The sequence below is a fragment of the Wolffia australiana genome, chromosome 9, assembly GCF_029677425.1.
Source record: "Wolffia australiana isolate 7733 chromosome 9, ASM2967742v1".
NCBI classification, from domain to species: domain Eukaryota; kingdom Viridiplantae; phylum Streptophyta; class Magnoliopsida; order Alismatales; family Araceae; genus Wolffia; species Wolffia australiana.
In genome coordinates, this window is record NC_135843.1 from 315,943 (window position 1) to 333,437 (window position 17,495).

Below are 17,495 nucleotides of genomic sequence, written 5' to 3' on the forward strand. Positions count from 1 at the left end.
AAAATAATATTGACCTCTCCAATTTTTTAAATAGTGGAAAATATATATCCAATGATGACTTCAATGGAACTCATATCCTGAGAACTTCATTTCATGCGATAAATGCATGAAATATTATATTTCCTGTTGATAATGGAAGGTATTTAGTATCTATGATATATTTAATATTTAGAAGAAAAATAAATATCTGTAAATAGATCATCTAGGCAGTAGGAAAAATTAACGTACATCCCACTTTCACAACTTGTCTAATAAGTCAGTTGTATAGTTGCTCAAAGAGATTATTTCTCAAATCCCATTCCTATTAGATCACACTACCTCACCTGGGTCATACCATTAATATTCATTTATTTGAACCTAGTACTACAATGGGAGATCCTCTCCAATCATTTACTACCCTATCTAGATAAATTAATTCCATTCTTATAAAATCTCATTCCTATTATTTTCCTTCACCCCTTATTAAAGTAGCTTTACTACACGTGAGATGAAGTCATAACATTTAATAAATATTTAATTAATATGTTCAATGTTTCAAGATATTATGATTTATCTCAAATTATTATTATCAGTGACAAGAAATTTGATGTCCCATTAGGTATTTCTACTTAACTAAGTACTTGTGTATTCATCCTCTTATGTGAGTAAACTTCTTGATTCCCAAGATGAATGAATTTTTTGTTAAATTTAGACATTTATTTTGTAACACAAAATGATTCCCCCGATTTTCTGTTAAAATGTTAACACAATTATACTCAGCAGGTTTTTTAGGGATAAGTATTTCAAAGCATACAGTCAAGGTTCTAAAAATTATGGATCTGCATGAAATAAAACCTCTACACTTTGAAATTGTTATGCAATTTTATGGCTTTTTGATATCATCCTAATTTCTCCCCAGGGGTCCATGTTGAATTCAGCGCCTCAGGGTATTTTGTTTTGTACAAACCCTGATGCTGCAGCCTTGTGAATTTTTTATTGTTTCACACTGAATCAAGAACTAAAACTAAATATTCAGCACTATTTAGTTTCAACTGTAGTTTTTGATAAAATATTGAATACCTAACAACCATGTTAAATTATAATTAAATTTGCTACAGAGTTTGCTTTATTTAAAATTATCTACGAGGACAATTATCTAACGACAGGAGAAATGTGTTTCCTTTGACATCTTTATCCTCTTAATCAAGTTTTTGCAGTATGAACGATCTTTTGAATCATCATATTCTTATCTGGCACCGTCTTCCAGGAACATAAGCCTACTTAAGCAGATGTGAGAGTCCAAACCGTAGTCTCCTTAAGAGAATAGTTTAACTAGCCGGGGAATTGGAAAATATAGATTGTGTTTCTTGATCCGATAACTTATGCCCTACTGTTTCTTCAAGATGAGCACCTACGTTAACTTACTATAATCTATCAGAAATAAAACAAAAACAAGAAGAGGTGGGAACGCTGGTGAGTTAAAACTTTCAACAAAAAAGTGGTAAGAGAGACTAAATTTTTTCCGGGTTTTTGGAGAGATGGGCACACGCCATCAAAAGAAGAAAAATCTTTCCACAACATATAAAACGGAAAGACCCTGCATGGGTCTCCCGATTACGTTAGTTTGATTTCCCCGGAAGAGGAAGACTTATTCAGAAAAGCCAAAAAAAAAACCCATGAAAGGGTTCAAGAGAAACCCTAAAATGGGCAGCATAGAAGGCACGTCTTCCCTTGCAGCAGCGTGTATGGACCCCAAAGACAGCACCGGGGACAGCATATCGGCAGCGCAGGTGGCAATAATGGTGGGAAGGCAACCGTGGGGCTACAGCAAGTGATGCAAGTTTGAAGGAAATCCACACAACATTTGAGACAACAGCGATTCGACGCTCCAATTACTGGCGATTCCTTCATGTACACTGCCACAGTTCACCAGAGAATCAATCTTAGCCAAACTCACAAGAACAGATAGTCCTCATAAATTTATTCAAAGGAAAACATGGAGATAGAAATACCCATTATTCACCTAGTAATGTCAGGGGTGGCGTCTGCGCTACAGAGAGAGAGAGATACCCCACAACAGCGAATAGCGTAATCCAAACCATAGCCATGCTTGGTGAATTCATCTCTCTCTCTCTCTATCTATCTGTTTTTCTCTCTGATGTCTGTATTATGCAAAGCAGGGCATGGTTTAAATACTATTCAGGCAGCAGGGTTGCAGGCTTATCGGTTCGTTTGCTTTCATGGCTGTTTACAGTTTTCTGCCGTGAAGTGAAGGTAATTAAAGACATTTGGCGTATAACTTTGGAAAGTGTACAAGATGTGAGAATTTATCATCTGTTGAAGAACTAGTGGACCTACTGCAGTCCCAATTCATTATTTCATTTGTTGACCTGTATTTTGTAGTTATTGTAGCTGCGTTGAGTGCAAATCCTTTCGTCTTGGTTATCGTTTTACTACATTATCCGATTAATGGGCGGAGGATTGAATCAGACAGTCTTTTGCCTCTTGATTAAAATAAAATAGTTATGTTACATTTCTTAGCAGATTGAAGGAGCAGTAATCTAATGATGCTATATATTCTGCGAGAACTAGGAGGCTAAGTTCATTCAAATTCTGAAGAAAACTTGCTTGACAGATATATATAACTTTCCTTATCTCTTATGTCACTTTCGACGGCAAATCTGTTTATGAGATGTAACATGAAAAGGCCAGTCTGTCTGAATCTGTCTTTTTCACACTGATATAGTACTTATCTTATCTAGGGGCACTCTTGTCTTGTTAGCCCGAAAGGGCATTTTAATCATTTGACACTTATGTATTTCTTTTCAAGAGGACAGCCCTCTCTTTGGGAGGGCAGCCAAGAAGAATGAAGGTCACTTGTCTCTACTCTTGACATTTACTTCCTCTCTCTCTCTCTCTCTCTCTCTCTCTCTCTCTCTCTCTCTCTCTCTCTCTCTCTCTCTCTCTCTCTCTCCCCTTCTGCGATCCCCGTCCATCGTGGTAGTCTCTGCCTCACCAAGTCTTCAGACAGCTCGTCCACGGTCAATACTTGCCTCCTCCGTTCAAACTCTCCTTGGATCATTCCCTGTTCTACTTGCCAACCCTGAGAACAACTGCACTTCTAGTCTAGCCTCCTTCCCTGACACCGGCCTGCACTAAGCTTAGTATCACACACATATTAGGCAAATTCAGCCAATTGAGACAAAACAAGGAATGTTGGAGTGATAAGAAATTTCATCCACCCACGTCCAGAGAGGCTTCATAAAATTCATGATTATGCAAAAGACATTGATCCATGGTGGACTGACTCTTTCAAACAGGACTACCGATACATCAGAAGTTATTAATCATCATTCTTATGAGAGGAATTGGACATAAATACTCCACTCTTAGTTAGAATAACACCTTTCCCCATGAAATCACAGTGAATCCTTATTTCATATTTCATACAATTAGGCTTTGACATTTTGGACCAGGGACTGGTTGGACCGGACAGAACCGGGACCGAACAAGACTGAACCGGAACCGGACCAAACTTCAGGTAAGATTTAGGTCCATGCCAAAAAACGGGACCTGACTGGACCATGTCCCACGCACTACCCATCCCCCTCCCTGTCGCCCTTCCCATCATCTGCCCCAAGCGCTCATCGCTGCTGCTCCACGCGCACAACGCGCCTGCCACCCCCGTGCTCCTCCGCCACCCCCTGTACCGGACCAGATCGGGACTGAACAAGACTGGACCGGAACCAGACCGAACTTCAGGTAAGGTTTAGGTCCATGCAGAAAACCGGACCGGATTGGGACTGTCAAACCCTACATACAATAGTAAACCCCTTAGTAAAATGAAATATAAAGAGAGATTTTTCAAAAACTGTTGGCAAGGAAGGATATATATATACACATAAATACATAAATACATAAATAAATAAATTTCACTGGCTATTATGAGGTCTACAATCACTCTCATCTGAATTTACATCAAAATGCATCAAAATACATTATGCTGGTCAGCCTTATTTCGGTGTGAGCATAAAGGGGCTTAGTGGTCATGGGAATGATGAAGACAGTTGGGCTTCACAGCCTTATACAGTAATGTTTTAATTTAACTTAGTCTGGCAATTTATTGCACTACTAATATCTCAATGATTGGTATTTTATTTGTGTACTAATTTCACTCAATGGCCTCTCAGGTTTTAAACTTTTAAATGGTGGACCACTTTCCACAAAACTTGAGGTTCATCAGACACCATCTAATTAAGGATGTTTTGAATCACATGAGTACTCGGTAGTCGGCTCATTTTCACACAGCCTGCTGAACATCTACCTTGCACACCACACTGACCCCTGCTGTGGAGTGGCTGTGTAATTCCGGGGTGGTTCATTGTCATCTCTCTCTCTCTCTCCCTCTCTCTCTCTCTTGTTTCTCATCTCTGTCTCACACTTTTCTTGTCTCCCTCTCTAGCATTGCCCATAGAGTTGTTTCTCGTAATGGGCTTGGAGATAGTGGCCCCATGTGGGCCTTCAAATTTCTGGGCCCTGCAGACTTGGGTGGAGTCAGGCTGCTGTTCATTTGACATCTAGAGCTAGGTTTACCATGGTGCACCTTATAGGTATATATTACACAATACTTCTTGGAAGATCACTCTCATAAGACCTACAGGAAGATCATACTATAGAGACTTCTTTTAAATTTCAGTCATACAACTCCAACAGTTCTTGGAGGATTATATAATGATCATCTATAAAACAAGTTAAGGTAGCTGAGATAGATGTTTTGGATATCATTTTTCAGATTTATGATGACTCCCTCTTCGTACAATCAATGCAGCAAACATAGTTTATTTATGTTTTTCTTTTAGGATTATGGTCTGGGTAAGGGTTTAAAGTTTAGGATTTGGGTTTAGGTCTTGGGTTTTTTAAGAGTTTTAATGGCTTAAGGGTTAGTTTTCAGTCATGCAATTCAGTGACCTTTTGCTTTTTATATGTTAAAAAAGAGAATATTTGATAGGTTGACACAGTAAATATAGAAAATACCTTCAAACCCAGAAGATCTGATGACGCTTTTTCAGCAATGAAAGCAAAAGGAACCTTGTGTTCAAGAAATTCTTCTAAAGATTATCATTAAGTATTTTTGATATATACTGTCTTTAGCCAGCGAAACCAATGAATTTAAATTTCATGATGATGTAACAAAAATGAGAACGAAGGATCCCGAGTCCTAAAATAAGAAAATATAGCTATGGTTTGGTCTTCTCATGAAATTCAGCCAGAGATATATGTACAACTGCAAGATTTTCAGCAAAAGACTTGAACATCTCAGAAGAATGTCCTACTTGAGCAAAATCACTTTCAGTACTGATGCGAGCTAGCCCGCTAAAATGTCGACACGTGAAGAAAATTTGAGCCATCATCGGTACTGATGCGAGCTAGCCGGGCAATCGCTTGGACGAGGGCTCGCTCGTGATCCTGAAATAAAAATGAAAATTGAATGCCATATAATACAATAATTGGACAAATCCAATAATTGGACACCCTACAGATGCATTTCAAAAATTTTAACTTCAATCACTTTATGATATTTCACATACTTTCACTCATTTAATATTCTTTTCACGGGAACTCTGTAAATCATGATAATTTTGGCCATCATCCATATTTTCCAGAATCGGGTCAAATTGAATTCAAAGTCCTGATATTCGACCTCGAGTAATGTTCCTTTTTCCTTGAAAAGTTGTCCAGATTTCAAAATTTAAAGTTAATTACCTTTAGCATAGTTTTGGCTCTCTGCACCTGAACTGGGTCCGGGTTCTCTCCTCTGCAGACTCTCTCAACCTGAGAAAGAAACCGGAGCAGCAACTAGAATACATTATTCTTCTAATAAAAAATCTAGAAATTCATCATAGAAAGTATTTAGCTAAATGAGGTTACAACCTCATTGATGAGCTCCTCTGTGGCATGAATCTCTATGATATCGGGCGCCAGGTTTGATGGAGTTTCTTGGTCTTCTCTCTCCTGTACTTGATGATGATAGAGAAAAGTTCAGAAATAGGTGGTGTGGGATCAACATAGAAAAATTCTAATAACTTCTTTCTACGCAAGAATTCAAAGAAATATCACTACGCGTAATTCGCACTTTTTATTGGCAAAAACACGGGGCCAGGTACGACCGACCCAAGGTCGTCGAGCTCAATTGCAAAGACGAATGTTTGATATGAATGAACTATAGATCGTTGTGCTCAATTGCAAAGAAGAATGTGTGATATGAATGAACTATTGATCGTCGTGCTCAATTGCAAAGAAGAATGTTTGATGTGAATGAACTATTGATCGTCGTGCTCAATTGCAAAGAAGAATGTTTGATATGAATGAACTAATATTCATCACAGCCAAACAAACTATTTCATCATATTTCAAATGAAGAAATTCCAATTACTTTAGATATCATTGGCACAGCCGGTGATGACATATTTGCAGCAGAGCGCTTCAACTTCTTGGAAGGATGACGCCTCACAGTTTCAGGTTCTCGCGTAATTTTATCCTCTTTCTGCATTGCCCTGCTTATATAAGTTCCAAAAGATGATAAATAAATCTGTAAAAAGGAAAGAAACAAAGAAGATGAATGAGAGGGATTGGTAACAACTGTAAGGCTTTGATCGATTCATCTGCATTCACTTTCGCTAAAATTTCTCTATGCTCGTAATCCGATACTCTAAGCTCTTTTCTGAGCTCCGATATGAGCTCTGCTTTCCCCTGAATCAAAATCGGCAAAAATAGGAAGGGGGAAAATTTAGACATCTTCGGTTATGGGAAGAAGGCAGAAGAAGCGGCAGCGGAGAGGCTCCAATTCTGTTAATTTACCCAAGATAGAACATCGGATTGAGCCATGAAGGCCCTTAGCACAGCGCCGTAGGCCTCGATCTCGACAGAATGCGTCCGAGACTCCATGGCGCTCGAGCTGCGCTGATCAACGTGCCATTCCCGCCGCAACTTCATCTCCGATTCTGAAAGAAACTCAACGAATCAAAAACATCATCCACAAAAATGCACTAAAAAGAATAAACAAAGAAACAAATCAGATACCTGCCACTGTCAGTCCGCCGAGCTCAAACAATATCAACAACCAAAGAAGACGATTCCAAGACGGATCAAGACGGCAAGGAACAATCAGAAACAAGTAAAATCGAGAAAACGAGAAGAAGAAGAAGATATTCTGTTACGGGATTTGGCACACCAAATCAAGAACAAGCAAGAACACCAACAATAAATAAATAAAAAATCCGTGGATAAATGGGCAATAAGACGCAATTGGGGAAAAATTGAGGCCCAATTAGACGCAATTGGGCCGTGAAGAGACCCATTATGAGAAAGTCAACGACGGGACAAGATTCTCGAAGCTTCCGGAACACGCGGGACCCGCTTCCGATTCTCGGCTAATGATCTCGCCCTTCTAATCCTTCGTATTGAAATAAAGCCCTTCATTTTCCTAGCAGAAGAGCCCATCCTGCGAGAGTAATTAAACAAATAAGTTTAAAATCAGGGAAGAAAAGAAATTAAGAGGGAGAACAAGAGGTAAAAGAGAAAACTCCCGTGTGATCCGGTACGAGCCCTACTACAATAAAACTCTGGAGCGAAGCGCGCGGTCAGATCTTGTCAGCGGCGATGGGGAAGGGCGGGGGCTGCGTGCCGAGCAAGAACAAGAAGAACAGAGCGGCGGCGACGGCCAGCGGCGCCGCCGAGGAAGCGGCGGCGCCTCCTGCGCTACCGGCGGAGGAGATCGAATCAGAAGCCGTCGCGATCGAGGCGAGAAAGGTGAGAATCTTCGTGGTGTTCTACTCGATGTACGGCCACGTCGAGGCGCTGGCGCGAGGAATCAAGCGCGGCGTGGACGAGGTCGACGGCGCGGAGGCGGTGCTCTTCCGCGTGCCGGAGACGCTGCCGGAGTCGGTGTTGGATCGGATGCGGGCGCCGGAAAAGGATCCGGAAGTTCCGGTGTTATCGGATCCGGCGGGGCTGGAGGAAGCGGACGGGGTCTTGTTCGGATTTCCGTCGAGGTTTGGGGCCATGGCGGCGCAGATGAAGGCCTTCTTCGACGCGTCGGCGGATCTCTGGCCGGAGCAGCGGCTCGCCGGGAAGCCCGCGGGATTCTTCGTCAGCACCGGATCGCAGGGAGGCGGCCAGGAGACCACCGCGTGAGTACAATTCGATTCATAATTTTCCGATTATTTGGAAAACGATTTAAAATTTTCCGACCAGAAGACGATTCAAAATTTTCTGATAAGAAGATGATTCATAGAAATTTTCTGATAAGAAGACGATTCATTAATTTCCAAATTAGAAGACGATCCAAAAATTTCCGAATCAGAAGCCGATTCAAAATTTTCCGAATTACTAGACGATTCAATAATTTTCCGAATTAGAAGACGATTCAAAATTTTCCGAATTACAAGGCGATTCAAACATTTTCCGAATTAGAAGACGATTCTTAATTTTCCGAAATACAAGACGATTCAATAATTTTACGAATTTGAAGACGATTCTCAATTTTCCGATTTACGAGACGGTTCAACTATTTTCCGATTACAAGACGAATCAAAATTTTCAGAGTTACAAGACGATTCAAAAATTTTCCAATTACAAGACGATTCAAAATCTTCCAAATTACAAGATGATTCCACATTTTCTGATTCCAAGAAGATTCAAAATTTTCCAAATTACAAGACGAGTAGAAATTTGAAATTGGGATGGGAATTGGCAGGTGGACGGCGATCACGCAGCTGGCGCACCACGGGATGCTGTTCGTGCCGATCGGGTACACGTTCGGGGCGGGGATGTTCAGAATGGACGTGGTCCGCGGCGGCTCGCCCTACGGCGCGGGGACATTCTCATCGGACGGCTCCCGCGCGGCCACCGAGGCCGAGATCGCCCTCGCCGAGCACCAGGGCAGGTACATGGCCGCCGTGGTCAAGAACCTCTCCCTCCCCCACCCCTCTTGAATCAAACAAAACCGCCATCCCTCTCCATTGATTTTTTCATAATTTTTTTGGGCCAAATTCGAGGAAAGAATGAATTTTTTTTTCTGAAAAGAAATAAGAATTCTAGGGAGGAGTCGGTCACCTGGAGGAATCGTCGTTGTTGCCGATGGCGATGCTGCCGAGCTCTGCGGCCATCGCGTCGTGGTCGACGGCGGGGTGGACAGAGGGGGGGGTGGCGTGGAGGAAGGGGTGGCGGAGGAGGTCGGCGGCGGAGGGCCGCTTGTCGGGGGCGTAGTCGAGCACGGGGAGGAGGAATTCGGCCAAGGCGGCGGCGTCGCCCTCGGAGAAGTCGTACTTCTCGGTCAACACCTTGGTCAACGGCCAGAATCTCAGCCGTCGTATGTGCCGCAGCTCCCCATACCGGTTGAACAGCTCCCGCGAGTACTTTCCCCCCAGGGCAATCTGACACACATACAATTGACGCAACGAAGAGGCCGACATGAGAGATAAGACTCAGATTTAAAACTCGGACAGGTGGATATGGATAGGAAGAGAGATAGATAGGTAGAGTGGGATATGGATAGATAGAGAGATAGATAGGTAGACTGGGATATGGATAGGTAGAGAGAAAGATAGGTAGAGTGGGATATGGATAGGTAGAGATAGGTAGACTGGGATATGGAGAGCAAGAGAGATAGATAGGTAGACTGGTATATGGATAGCTAGAGAGATAGAAAGGTAGACTGGGATATGGATAGCTAGAGAGATAGATAGGTAGACTGGTATATGGATAACTAGAGAGATAGAAAGGTAGACTGGGATATGGATAGGAAGAGAGATAGATAGGTATACTGGGATATGAATAGGTAGAGAGATAGATAGGTAGACTGGGATATGGATAATTAGAGAGATAGATAGGTAGACTGGGATATGGATAATTAGAGAGATAGATAGGTAGACTGGGATATGGATTGGTAGACTGGGATCAAAAAATTGTTATTGTTCATGGTATCGGACAGAAATTTGTCTGCTTGAAGGATGGAACAGTTTTGTTTGGGGAGGATTTAATAATCCCACAAACAATTAGATGGTGCACTATAGGAAGGAGAGACCACAGTAGAGAGATATATAGATATAAAGGATAGTTTTTTTTTTTGAACAATTAGATATATACATAGATAGAGAGATAGATAGAGAGATAGAGAGATAGAGAGACAGATAGAGAGATAGACAGATAGAGAGATAGAGAGATAAGATAGATAGAGAGATTGACAGATAGCGAGATAGATAGATAGAGATATAGAGAGATAGACAGATAGAGAGATTGCCAGACAGCGAGATAGATAGATAGAGATATAGAGAGATAGACAGATAGATAGACAGAGAGACAGATAGAGAGATAGACAGATAGATAGAGAGATAGATAGATAGATAGATAGATAGAGAGATAAGATAGATAGAGAGATTGACAGATAGCGAGATAGATAGATAGATAGAGAGACATATAGAGAGATAGACAGAGAGACAGATAGAGAGATAGACAGATAGATAGAGAGATAGATAGAGAGATTGAGAGAGAGAGAGAGAGATTACCTTCCGGGGTATCATCCCAAGGAGCTCCATGATCAACGCCAGATGATCCTGCAAAATGATCCCTGTTCAGAACTTAATCCGACATTCTTTCCAAAATCCGCAGAATCCCACAAAGCAAGGAAGAAGAGCAAGAAGAGAAGGAAAAAAAAACACCTCATCGCGATCAAAATTGTCCCCGCTGTGGGGATCAAAGAGCACATCCCCGGTGGCGAGCTCGAAGCAAATGCAAGCAAACGACCACATATCAGCAGGCGTGGAGTACTTGGACCCAATCAACACCTCCGGGCATCTATACTGCCTCGTCTGAATATCACTGGTGAACTGCTTATACGTCCAGCAAGCATTCCCAAAGTCAACTAGCTTGCACCTCAGGTCAACCTCCATGGCCATCCTCCTCCTCGCGCTCTTGCTCACCCTCCTCCTCCTCCTCTCGCTCCTCCCCCCTTCCTCTTCCTTCTCCACCTCGTCCTTGGCCGCCGCCGCCCGCTTCGCCTTCTTCTTCTTCTTCTTCTTCTGGTTCTTCGTCAGAGCCTCCCCGTTCCCGGCAGGCGCCTTCACGGGCTCTGCCTTGGAAGGGAGAACCAGAGGCGCCCCCGATCTCGCCACGTCCATGGCAGGATCGACGGTGGAGATCAACAGAATGTTCTCCGGCTTGAGATCCGTGTGGATGATCTTCAGCTCCCGGTGGAGGTAATCCAGCCCGATCAGAACGTGCCTGCAGATCTCCTTCACCATCCTCAACGGCAATCCCCGGTAGTCCGTGTACTTGATCAGAGTCAAGAGATTGTCGCCGAGGTATTCGAACACCATGCACACATGATTGCCGTTGGGGCCGGCGTGCTTGAAATGATCGAGCAGCTTCACCACGCACTTGGCGTCGTCCGGATCTCCGTCCGCGATCTGCTTCAAGATCGTGATCTCGTCCATGGCGGCCTCCGTGTAATGCTGCGCGCTCTTCTGCACCTTGAGCGCGACGTATCTCTGCCGCGAGAACGAAAAAACGCTGATTCGAAGATCGAAAGAGGAATTTAGACAAGGAATGATCGGGAAATCGATTGAATACCGAGTGGATTGTGTCCCAGGCGAGCCAGACGGTGGAGAAATGGCCCCAGCCGAGCTTGGATTGGACGACGTAGGCGCCTTGTTTGAAGGAGTCGCCGACCTGGACGGCGTGGTAGCCGCCGCGGCGATAGCCATCACTGCCTTCGTCTTCGGAGCTCCATTCCTCGCCGCTGCTCTCGCCGCCGCCGCGCCGCTCGTCCTTCTCCGCCATCGCCGCGGCGGAGGAAGCTCCCGGTCGGACTTAGGGTTTACTTCTGCTTCTCCCCCCTTTCGTAGGGCGTCCGAGGAAGAAGAAGGTGGGGGGGGGGGGAGAGCAGTAAAAATAATTATCCCGGAAATTACCTCGACTCATCCTGGCCGTTCATCTGATGATCCCCCGATTCTACCGCTAGACCGCCTTTTACACTCGAACAATGAAATAATTGTCCCCCTCCTCCCCCATGTTTTAATAGTTATCTAGGAGAAGTAATTAGAGTCATCCTGACCGTACATCTGATGAACCCAGATTAACCCGCCTTTTTGGGCCCAAAGTAAAGGGAATTTCTTCCGAATAATACCCATCGTAGTAGAAGAAATATTTATTCCCGAAAAAATAATTACCCGGGAAATTCGTCCGATTCATCCTGGCCGTACATCTGACGAACCCAGCTCATCCCTATAGTCCGGGATTTGGACGATGGACGGGACAGGACGAAGGTCGTCCCGTCCTACGTCCAGAATCAGTGCAGGGACATGGACGGGACGGTTTTTTCGACAGAGACCTCCGGACGGGACGATTTTTTCGTCCAAGTGGTTGAAAACCGTCCCGTCCATTTGTCTCGGGACGAATTCCCGTCCCAGTGTTCATCCAACCTCGGCGGACGGGACGATTTTTTCGTCCTGGGACAAATAAACCCTCCCGTCTGTTTCGCTGCACTATAATCATCCCTTCCGACCTCATTTACTTGCAATTTTCTTCCAATAAAACAGTGCAAAATGCAGAGTACTAGAAATCATTGTTTCTAGAACCCTTCGAAATTTATATTTTTTGAACAAAATAGAACCCCTAGAAATAATTATCAGAAAAATATAAACAAATTATCACTTGAAATTCCTCCAAATTATCCTCTGGATGCCATTGACAAAATCATATGGTCTTTCTTCGTCTACAGGATGACGATGATGAGACAAAATCATCAAAATCCAACTGTTAACCTTGCTCAGATGATGAGGAACATCTGTTTTGGCATCATCATCACCATAATCACCATCATCATTATTTGAGCCTATGAACAGTAACAATGATGGACTCTTTTTATGAGGATGATGATACATCATTATGAACAGTGCAAACGCTACCCACACGCTGGCTGGCAAATTTCTCCAATGAAACCCACCATAATACCAAATAAAACAAATACATCATTCCTAACTCTCTACATTGAGCTAGAGATAGAGAAAGAGAGATCACATGAGATGCCTGCAGGTGGGGCAGAACCACTTGCCCTTGAACCGCGTTTCCGGCGTGAGGCCGACGCAGGTGTAGTGAAACCATTCGCCCCCTTCGCACTGCACAAATCAAGGGAATTAATGATGAGCAATCACAGCTCAACTCTACCATTTGAACCTGCTTCTTTCCAATTACGAAGCTTTATTAGACTTTCATCCATCAAAACTTTGATATTAAGTCTACATTTTAGAACTTACATTCTCATTGTCACAGGCAATCATGTCGCCAAAGGACACCTAGAACCAAGAAAAACGAGAATCAGCCACAGTATCACTAAAATCGTCATTTTGGATGATCATCACTGTTAGACTGTAGCACGTGAAGCTCACGTGCTACATTTCCCTAGACATCAACTAGCCGTTGTAACGGCTCCAGTGATTCACATCTATAAATGTATGTTTGATTGTTAATAGTAAAAATATATTTTGGCTTGAGATCCTAAGTGTCGATCAGGTTCAAGGGTTTGCCCTAAGCGTAACGCCGCTCTCCCCCCTCCATTGTGTGATCTTGCTCTGCTCAATCTCTCTTTCTGGCAATCATGATCTAGATGCAAAGCGATGATGATGGTGAAGATGATTATGATGGGGATGATGGCGACTCCAATTTGTTCTACCCAAGTTTCTTCCAATTCGACCCTTTAAAAAAGTTTTTGAGTACATGAACATGCGCTTGAATTACCAAAATGTCATCTAGAACCGAAGGCAAAAAATCAAATAAACTGCTCATTTTCTTATAAAGATAATGATGACAGTGCGAGTAATTGTTATCCATTTTTTTTCCCAATGGCCCCTGAAAATAGAGGTGAACTTAAATAGCATAAATGACACCTATAACAAACAACAAGAACTTACATTCCCAATGGCCCCAGAACGAAAAAGCTAGTCATTTTTTATGTTGGTGGTGAGGATGGTAAAAGTATTTGTAAATCAAGTTTGTTCACATTAGCCCGTAGCAAAGGTTTACTTAATATAGAGATCAACTCAAAAAGCATTTACGAAACCTATAAGAAAGAAACGGAAAACCAAAATTTAACCCCAATTATTTTTTATGAAAATGATTACAATCATGTCAAAGATGTTTCAAGCAATTGCCCGAATCCGTTTAAATCCAAAACCTTTGCTTAAATTGGCCGTTGACAAAGTCAAATTGAATGTAAAGGAGAAGTAGAATACTAACATACATAACACCTAAAACCAAGAAAATGACAATCAAAATTCAACCTCCATATCAGTAAATGTGCCTTTTTTTATGTCGATAAACGGAAATAATAAGAACAATTCTTTCAGTAAAATGGACCTGGTGACAGATGCAGTAGGTGGGCTCGTTTGGATCCGATTGGTCAACGTCCATGGCTGTGAGGGCGTTCTTCTTGTTAGTACCAGGAGGGGGCATGAGCTCAAGATCCCTATCACGTTCTCGATCCCACTCTCTCTCTCTAAACTCCGCCGTTGACCTCCTCGACTGAGGAGTGAGAAGACTCGACCTCCGCCTTTCATCCTTCACAACGATGGGCTGCGGAGGAAGAGTGGCCGGTTCGTCCATCGGGATCTTCCCCTCTGAGAAAAATCAATATTGGAAAAAAGAAGGATGATCGAGAAGTGCAAAAGTAGACCCATCTTTTTTCAATTATTTATTAGTCAAGGAAAATTCCTGGAAAAACCTTGCTTTAGATCTTCAGCGAATTGGTTGAGGTCCTCATCAAGCCGCTTGATATGGCCCCCAAGCTGCAAAAAGATGATTAGACCATTTTAATCCCATTTTGAGGAAATTTAAATCAAAATTCAAAACATTAATGTCTCATTTAACATTTTCCTTGCCTGCATAATGTCCTAGGACAACAAAGCGGGAAAATATCAGAGATAAACAAGTGAGTCTCTCCGTTGGAGATCCCAAGAAGGTTATAACTTAAAATAAACTTAGCAATCTTTGTACTTCTTATCCCATTTTGAGGCTCCATTTATAAATAATAGAAACAAGTAATATCTTCTTTGAAAATATCAGGCATTAGCAAGAGCGTTTCTTCTTTACAGATGTCATAAAGTCCGAAAACCATGTAGGTTCAAATTAGGGAGAGCCCTGAAGGTGAAATGATTATTTCATCGGAAAAATGGAAATACTGCATGAATTTCATGCGAAACCTAGTCATCCAAATAAGACTTAGCCAGACATCAAGGGGCGAGAGATAAATTCCCACAAGAAATGTAAGGAGACTGCCATGAACAATGTTCTAACATGAACCGAGAACTTCATTGAAAATTTTGAGAAATAAATACTTAATTTGATTCATTGAGGCCGGGCAAACCACAAGAACAATCATAAAAAGAACAAGAAAAAAAAAAGGAAATTTAGGAAATTTTGCAACAACTCCAAGCCGAAATCTAGACATGGTCCTGCAGGAAGAAAAAATCTTCATATACAAAACAAAAATACAAAATATGGAGTTACGTAGATGAATTTTGTGTGATACGCTTCGGGAATCCAAGTTGATGTTCAAAGGAAATTGAGAAGAAATTTCTCTGTCAATTACGAAAAATCAAAATCTCAGAATACATGAACCAAATAAGAAAAGTCTAGATTCATAACTCACCAAGTCATAAGCCTGACGCGCCAGCAGAACCTTTTCTGTACACAAGCTGAGCGCACTCTCTTGATTAGCTTCGATCTCCTTTCTAATCTTCTCCATCCCGGCATCTTCTTCGTCATTGTTTCCTTTCTTTGAACTCTGGCTAATGAAGTACCTAGTCTGATCCTTGGCTTGGTTGATCATAGCTGCCAGAAGACCATTCCAAAACAATAAACTTACAAGAAATCCAACACATGACATTAAATCACGCAAAAATTGGAGGAGTCCAAACTCGTAAAGCAAAAACCGAACATTGAGATCTTTCGTCGAGCTCTCTCATGGTAGAAAGAAGCCGCTGAAGCTCCGCAGGTAGCGTGCTCGCATCTGCACGCCGCAATGAACAATTCAAAGAAAAAACAAGAGATTCTCGTTGGAAGGAAATTGAAGCCAAAGAAATTCAAAAAAAAATTGAAACTTAGATATTCCATTACATTCGAGGTAATCATCGACAAAGACACCCGTCCTCGCGATCGCCATCTTCTCCGAGCAACGATCGATTCGAGATCTCTCTTCTCCGTCAGAAGCTCGAGGGTTTGTTCAATGAGCGAGACGACCGGCAGAATTCCAGAGGGTATTTTCGTAATAATTACAAAGAATGGGGTTAAATCCCACCACCGTTTTACACGAGTTTTACTCTATCTAATTTTATAAAGGTATTTCTCTAAAGTGAATATTTGGATTAAACTTTTTTCAGGAATTATTTCTGAATATTGAGAAACAAATCAATGTTATGAGAGTGTCAATTAATCAAACTTCAAGTCATGTTCTTGATTGTCTTTCATTTTGGCACCCAGTTCATTCTTTATGGCTTATTTTTTTTATAGAAGAATGTATTTTGTTAAATCATTGGGACATTTTGAAATGAATAAAATAATTATACTCTGCTAATAAGTTAATAAAAAATATGATGAATTAGACTCTAAGAGATAGGTCATATATGCATGAATCTGTAGAGTTCTGCCCAAATGCCACTTATCTTAAGATGCTTTCGCAATTACAATTTTTTCCTACCACAGCCATAATCATTGACATGGACAAACATTGTTATCAATGGGGACAACCACCACCATTCATTAGATGATTAGCAAGATTGTAGTCGACAATGGGGATGGCTGACTGTTGTGGTCAGGGACAATGACTGTCATCGATGGGAATGACGATCATCATATAAAAAGACTGCAACAATGGCAATGACTATGACGACGACCGTTGTGGATGGGGTGATAAGCCTAATTATGTGTGATTAACAAAGATTAGTCAGGTCCTTGGATTCTAAGCTTAAATAATAAAATTTATAAATTTCAAAATTTTCTACATATTGAAAGCACAGGATGAAAAAGGGGTCAATATACAAAAAGGCAACTATCTGTAAAACCTTGAATTTAGTTTTTTATTAAATGTGTAAAAAAATAGACAAAGAAATAAATTTTTGATAAGGACTATTTAATGAGTTTATGATTTCTTTAGAGTTTTAAATAACATAAATAGAATGTAAAATTTAAGTGGAAGGTTTGAATTCATTTTCTATGAAATATTGTAAAGATATCTGATAGATAGGGAAATTCATTGTAGAACAATGAAATTCCCATTCTAGCAAGAGAAAATGGGGAGAATGATCTAAAGATATATAGTGGTTAAAATTTTGGGAATTTTTTTCTTAGACAGAACTTGATAAGGACAAGGGAATCCAAGATAGCAAATTAGATGAGAAATATGATAGTATAATTTTTGTGTCATTATCTTGATATTGAATTATATGTAATGATCATCACCCCTT

At 41.5% G+C, this 17,495-nt stretch overlaps 3 protein-coding genes, 1 long non-coding RNA gene and 1 pseudogene across 4 annotated transcripts; 1 reads left to right on the plus strand and 4 right to left on the minus strand.

Annotated features, from left to right (window-relative positions):
• Window positions 1-1,531: 1,531 nt before the first annotated feature.
• Window positions 1,532-2,168, minus strand: LOC144707675 (uncharacterized). The gene is made up of 2 exons (XR_013582505.1): window positions 2,003-2,168; window positions 1,532-1,895 (listed from the first exon to the last, which is right to left on the minus strand). It is a non-coding gene; the product is annotated as an uncharacterized LOC144707675 (long non-coding RNA).
• Window positions 2,169-5,125: 2,957 nt separating this feature from the next.
• Window positions 5,126-7,240, minus strand: LOC144708065 (uncharacterized). Its single transcript, XM_078581360.1, has 7 exons — window positions 7,060-7,240; window positions 6,838-6,980; window positions 6,620-6,729; window positions 6,413-6,533; window positions 5,911-5,991; window positions 5,743-5,811; window positions 5,126-5,445 (listed from the first exon to the last, which is right to left on the minus strand). The coding sequence occupies exons 2-7, from the start codon at window positions 6,970-6,972 to the stop codon at window positions 5,353-5,355; spliced, it is 609 nt and encodes a 202-aa protein (XP_078437486.1). The 5' UTR covers window positions 6,973-6,980; window positions 7,060-7,240; the 3' UTR covers window positions 5,126-5,352.
• Window positions 7,241-7,638: 398 nt separating this feature from the next.
• LOC144707846 (putative NAD(P)H dehydrogenase (quinone) FQR1-like 2 pseudogene) lies at window positions 7,639-8,172 on the plus strand (annotated as a pseudogene).
• A 402-nt stretch (window positions 8,173-8,574) lies between these two features.
• LOC144708063 (uncharacterized) lies at window positions 8,575-12,029 on the minus strand. The gene is made up of 5 exons (XM_078581357.1): window positions 11,608-12,029; window positions 10,698-11,525; window positions 10,545-10,592; window positions 9,094-9,413; window positions 8,575-8,967 (listed from the first exon to the last, which is right to left on the minus strand). The coding sequence occupies exons 1-5, from the start codon at window positions 11,815-11,817 to the stop codon at window positions 8,862-8,864; spliced, it is 1,512 nt and encodes a 503-aa protein (XP_078437483.1). The 5' UTR covers window positions 11,818-12,029; the 3' UTR covers window positions 8,575-8,861.
• Window positions 12,030-12,963: 934 nt separating this feature from the next.
• Window positions 12,964-16,305, minus strand: ING2 (PHD finger protein-like protein). The gene is made up of 7 exons (XM_078581359.1): window positions 16,150-16,305; window positions 15,971-16,042; window positions 15,683-15,864; window positions 14,756-14,819; window positions 14,392-14,651; window positions 13,293-13,331; window positions 12,964-13,154 (listed from the first exon to the last, which is right to left on the minus strand). The coding sequence occupies exons 1-7, from the start codon at window positions 16,193-16,195 to the stop codon at window positions 13,053-13,055; spliced, it is 765 nt and encodes a 254-aa protein (XP_078437485.1). The 5' UTR covers window positions 16,196-16,305; the 3' UTR covers window positions 12,964-13,052.
• Window positions 16,306-17,495: the final 1,190 nt, after the last annotated feature.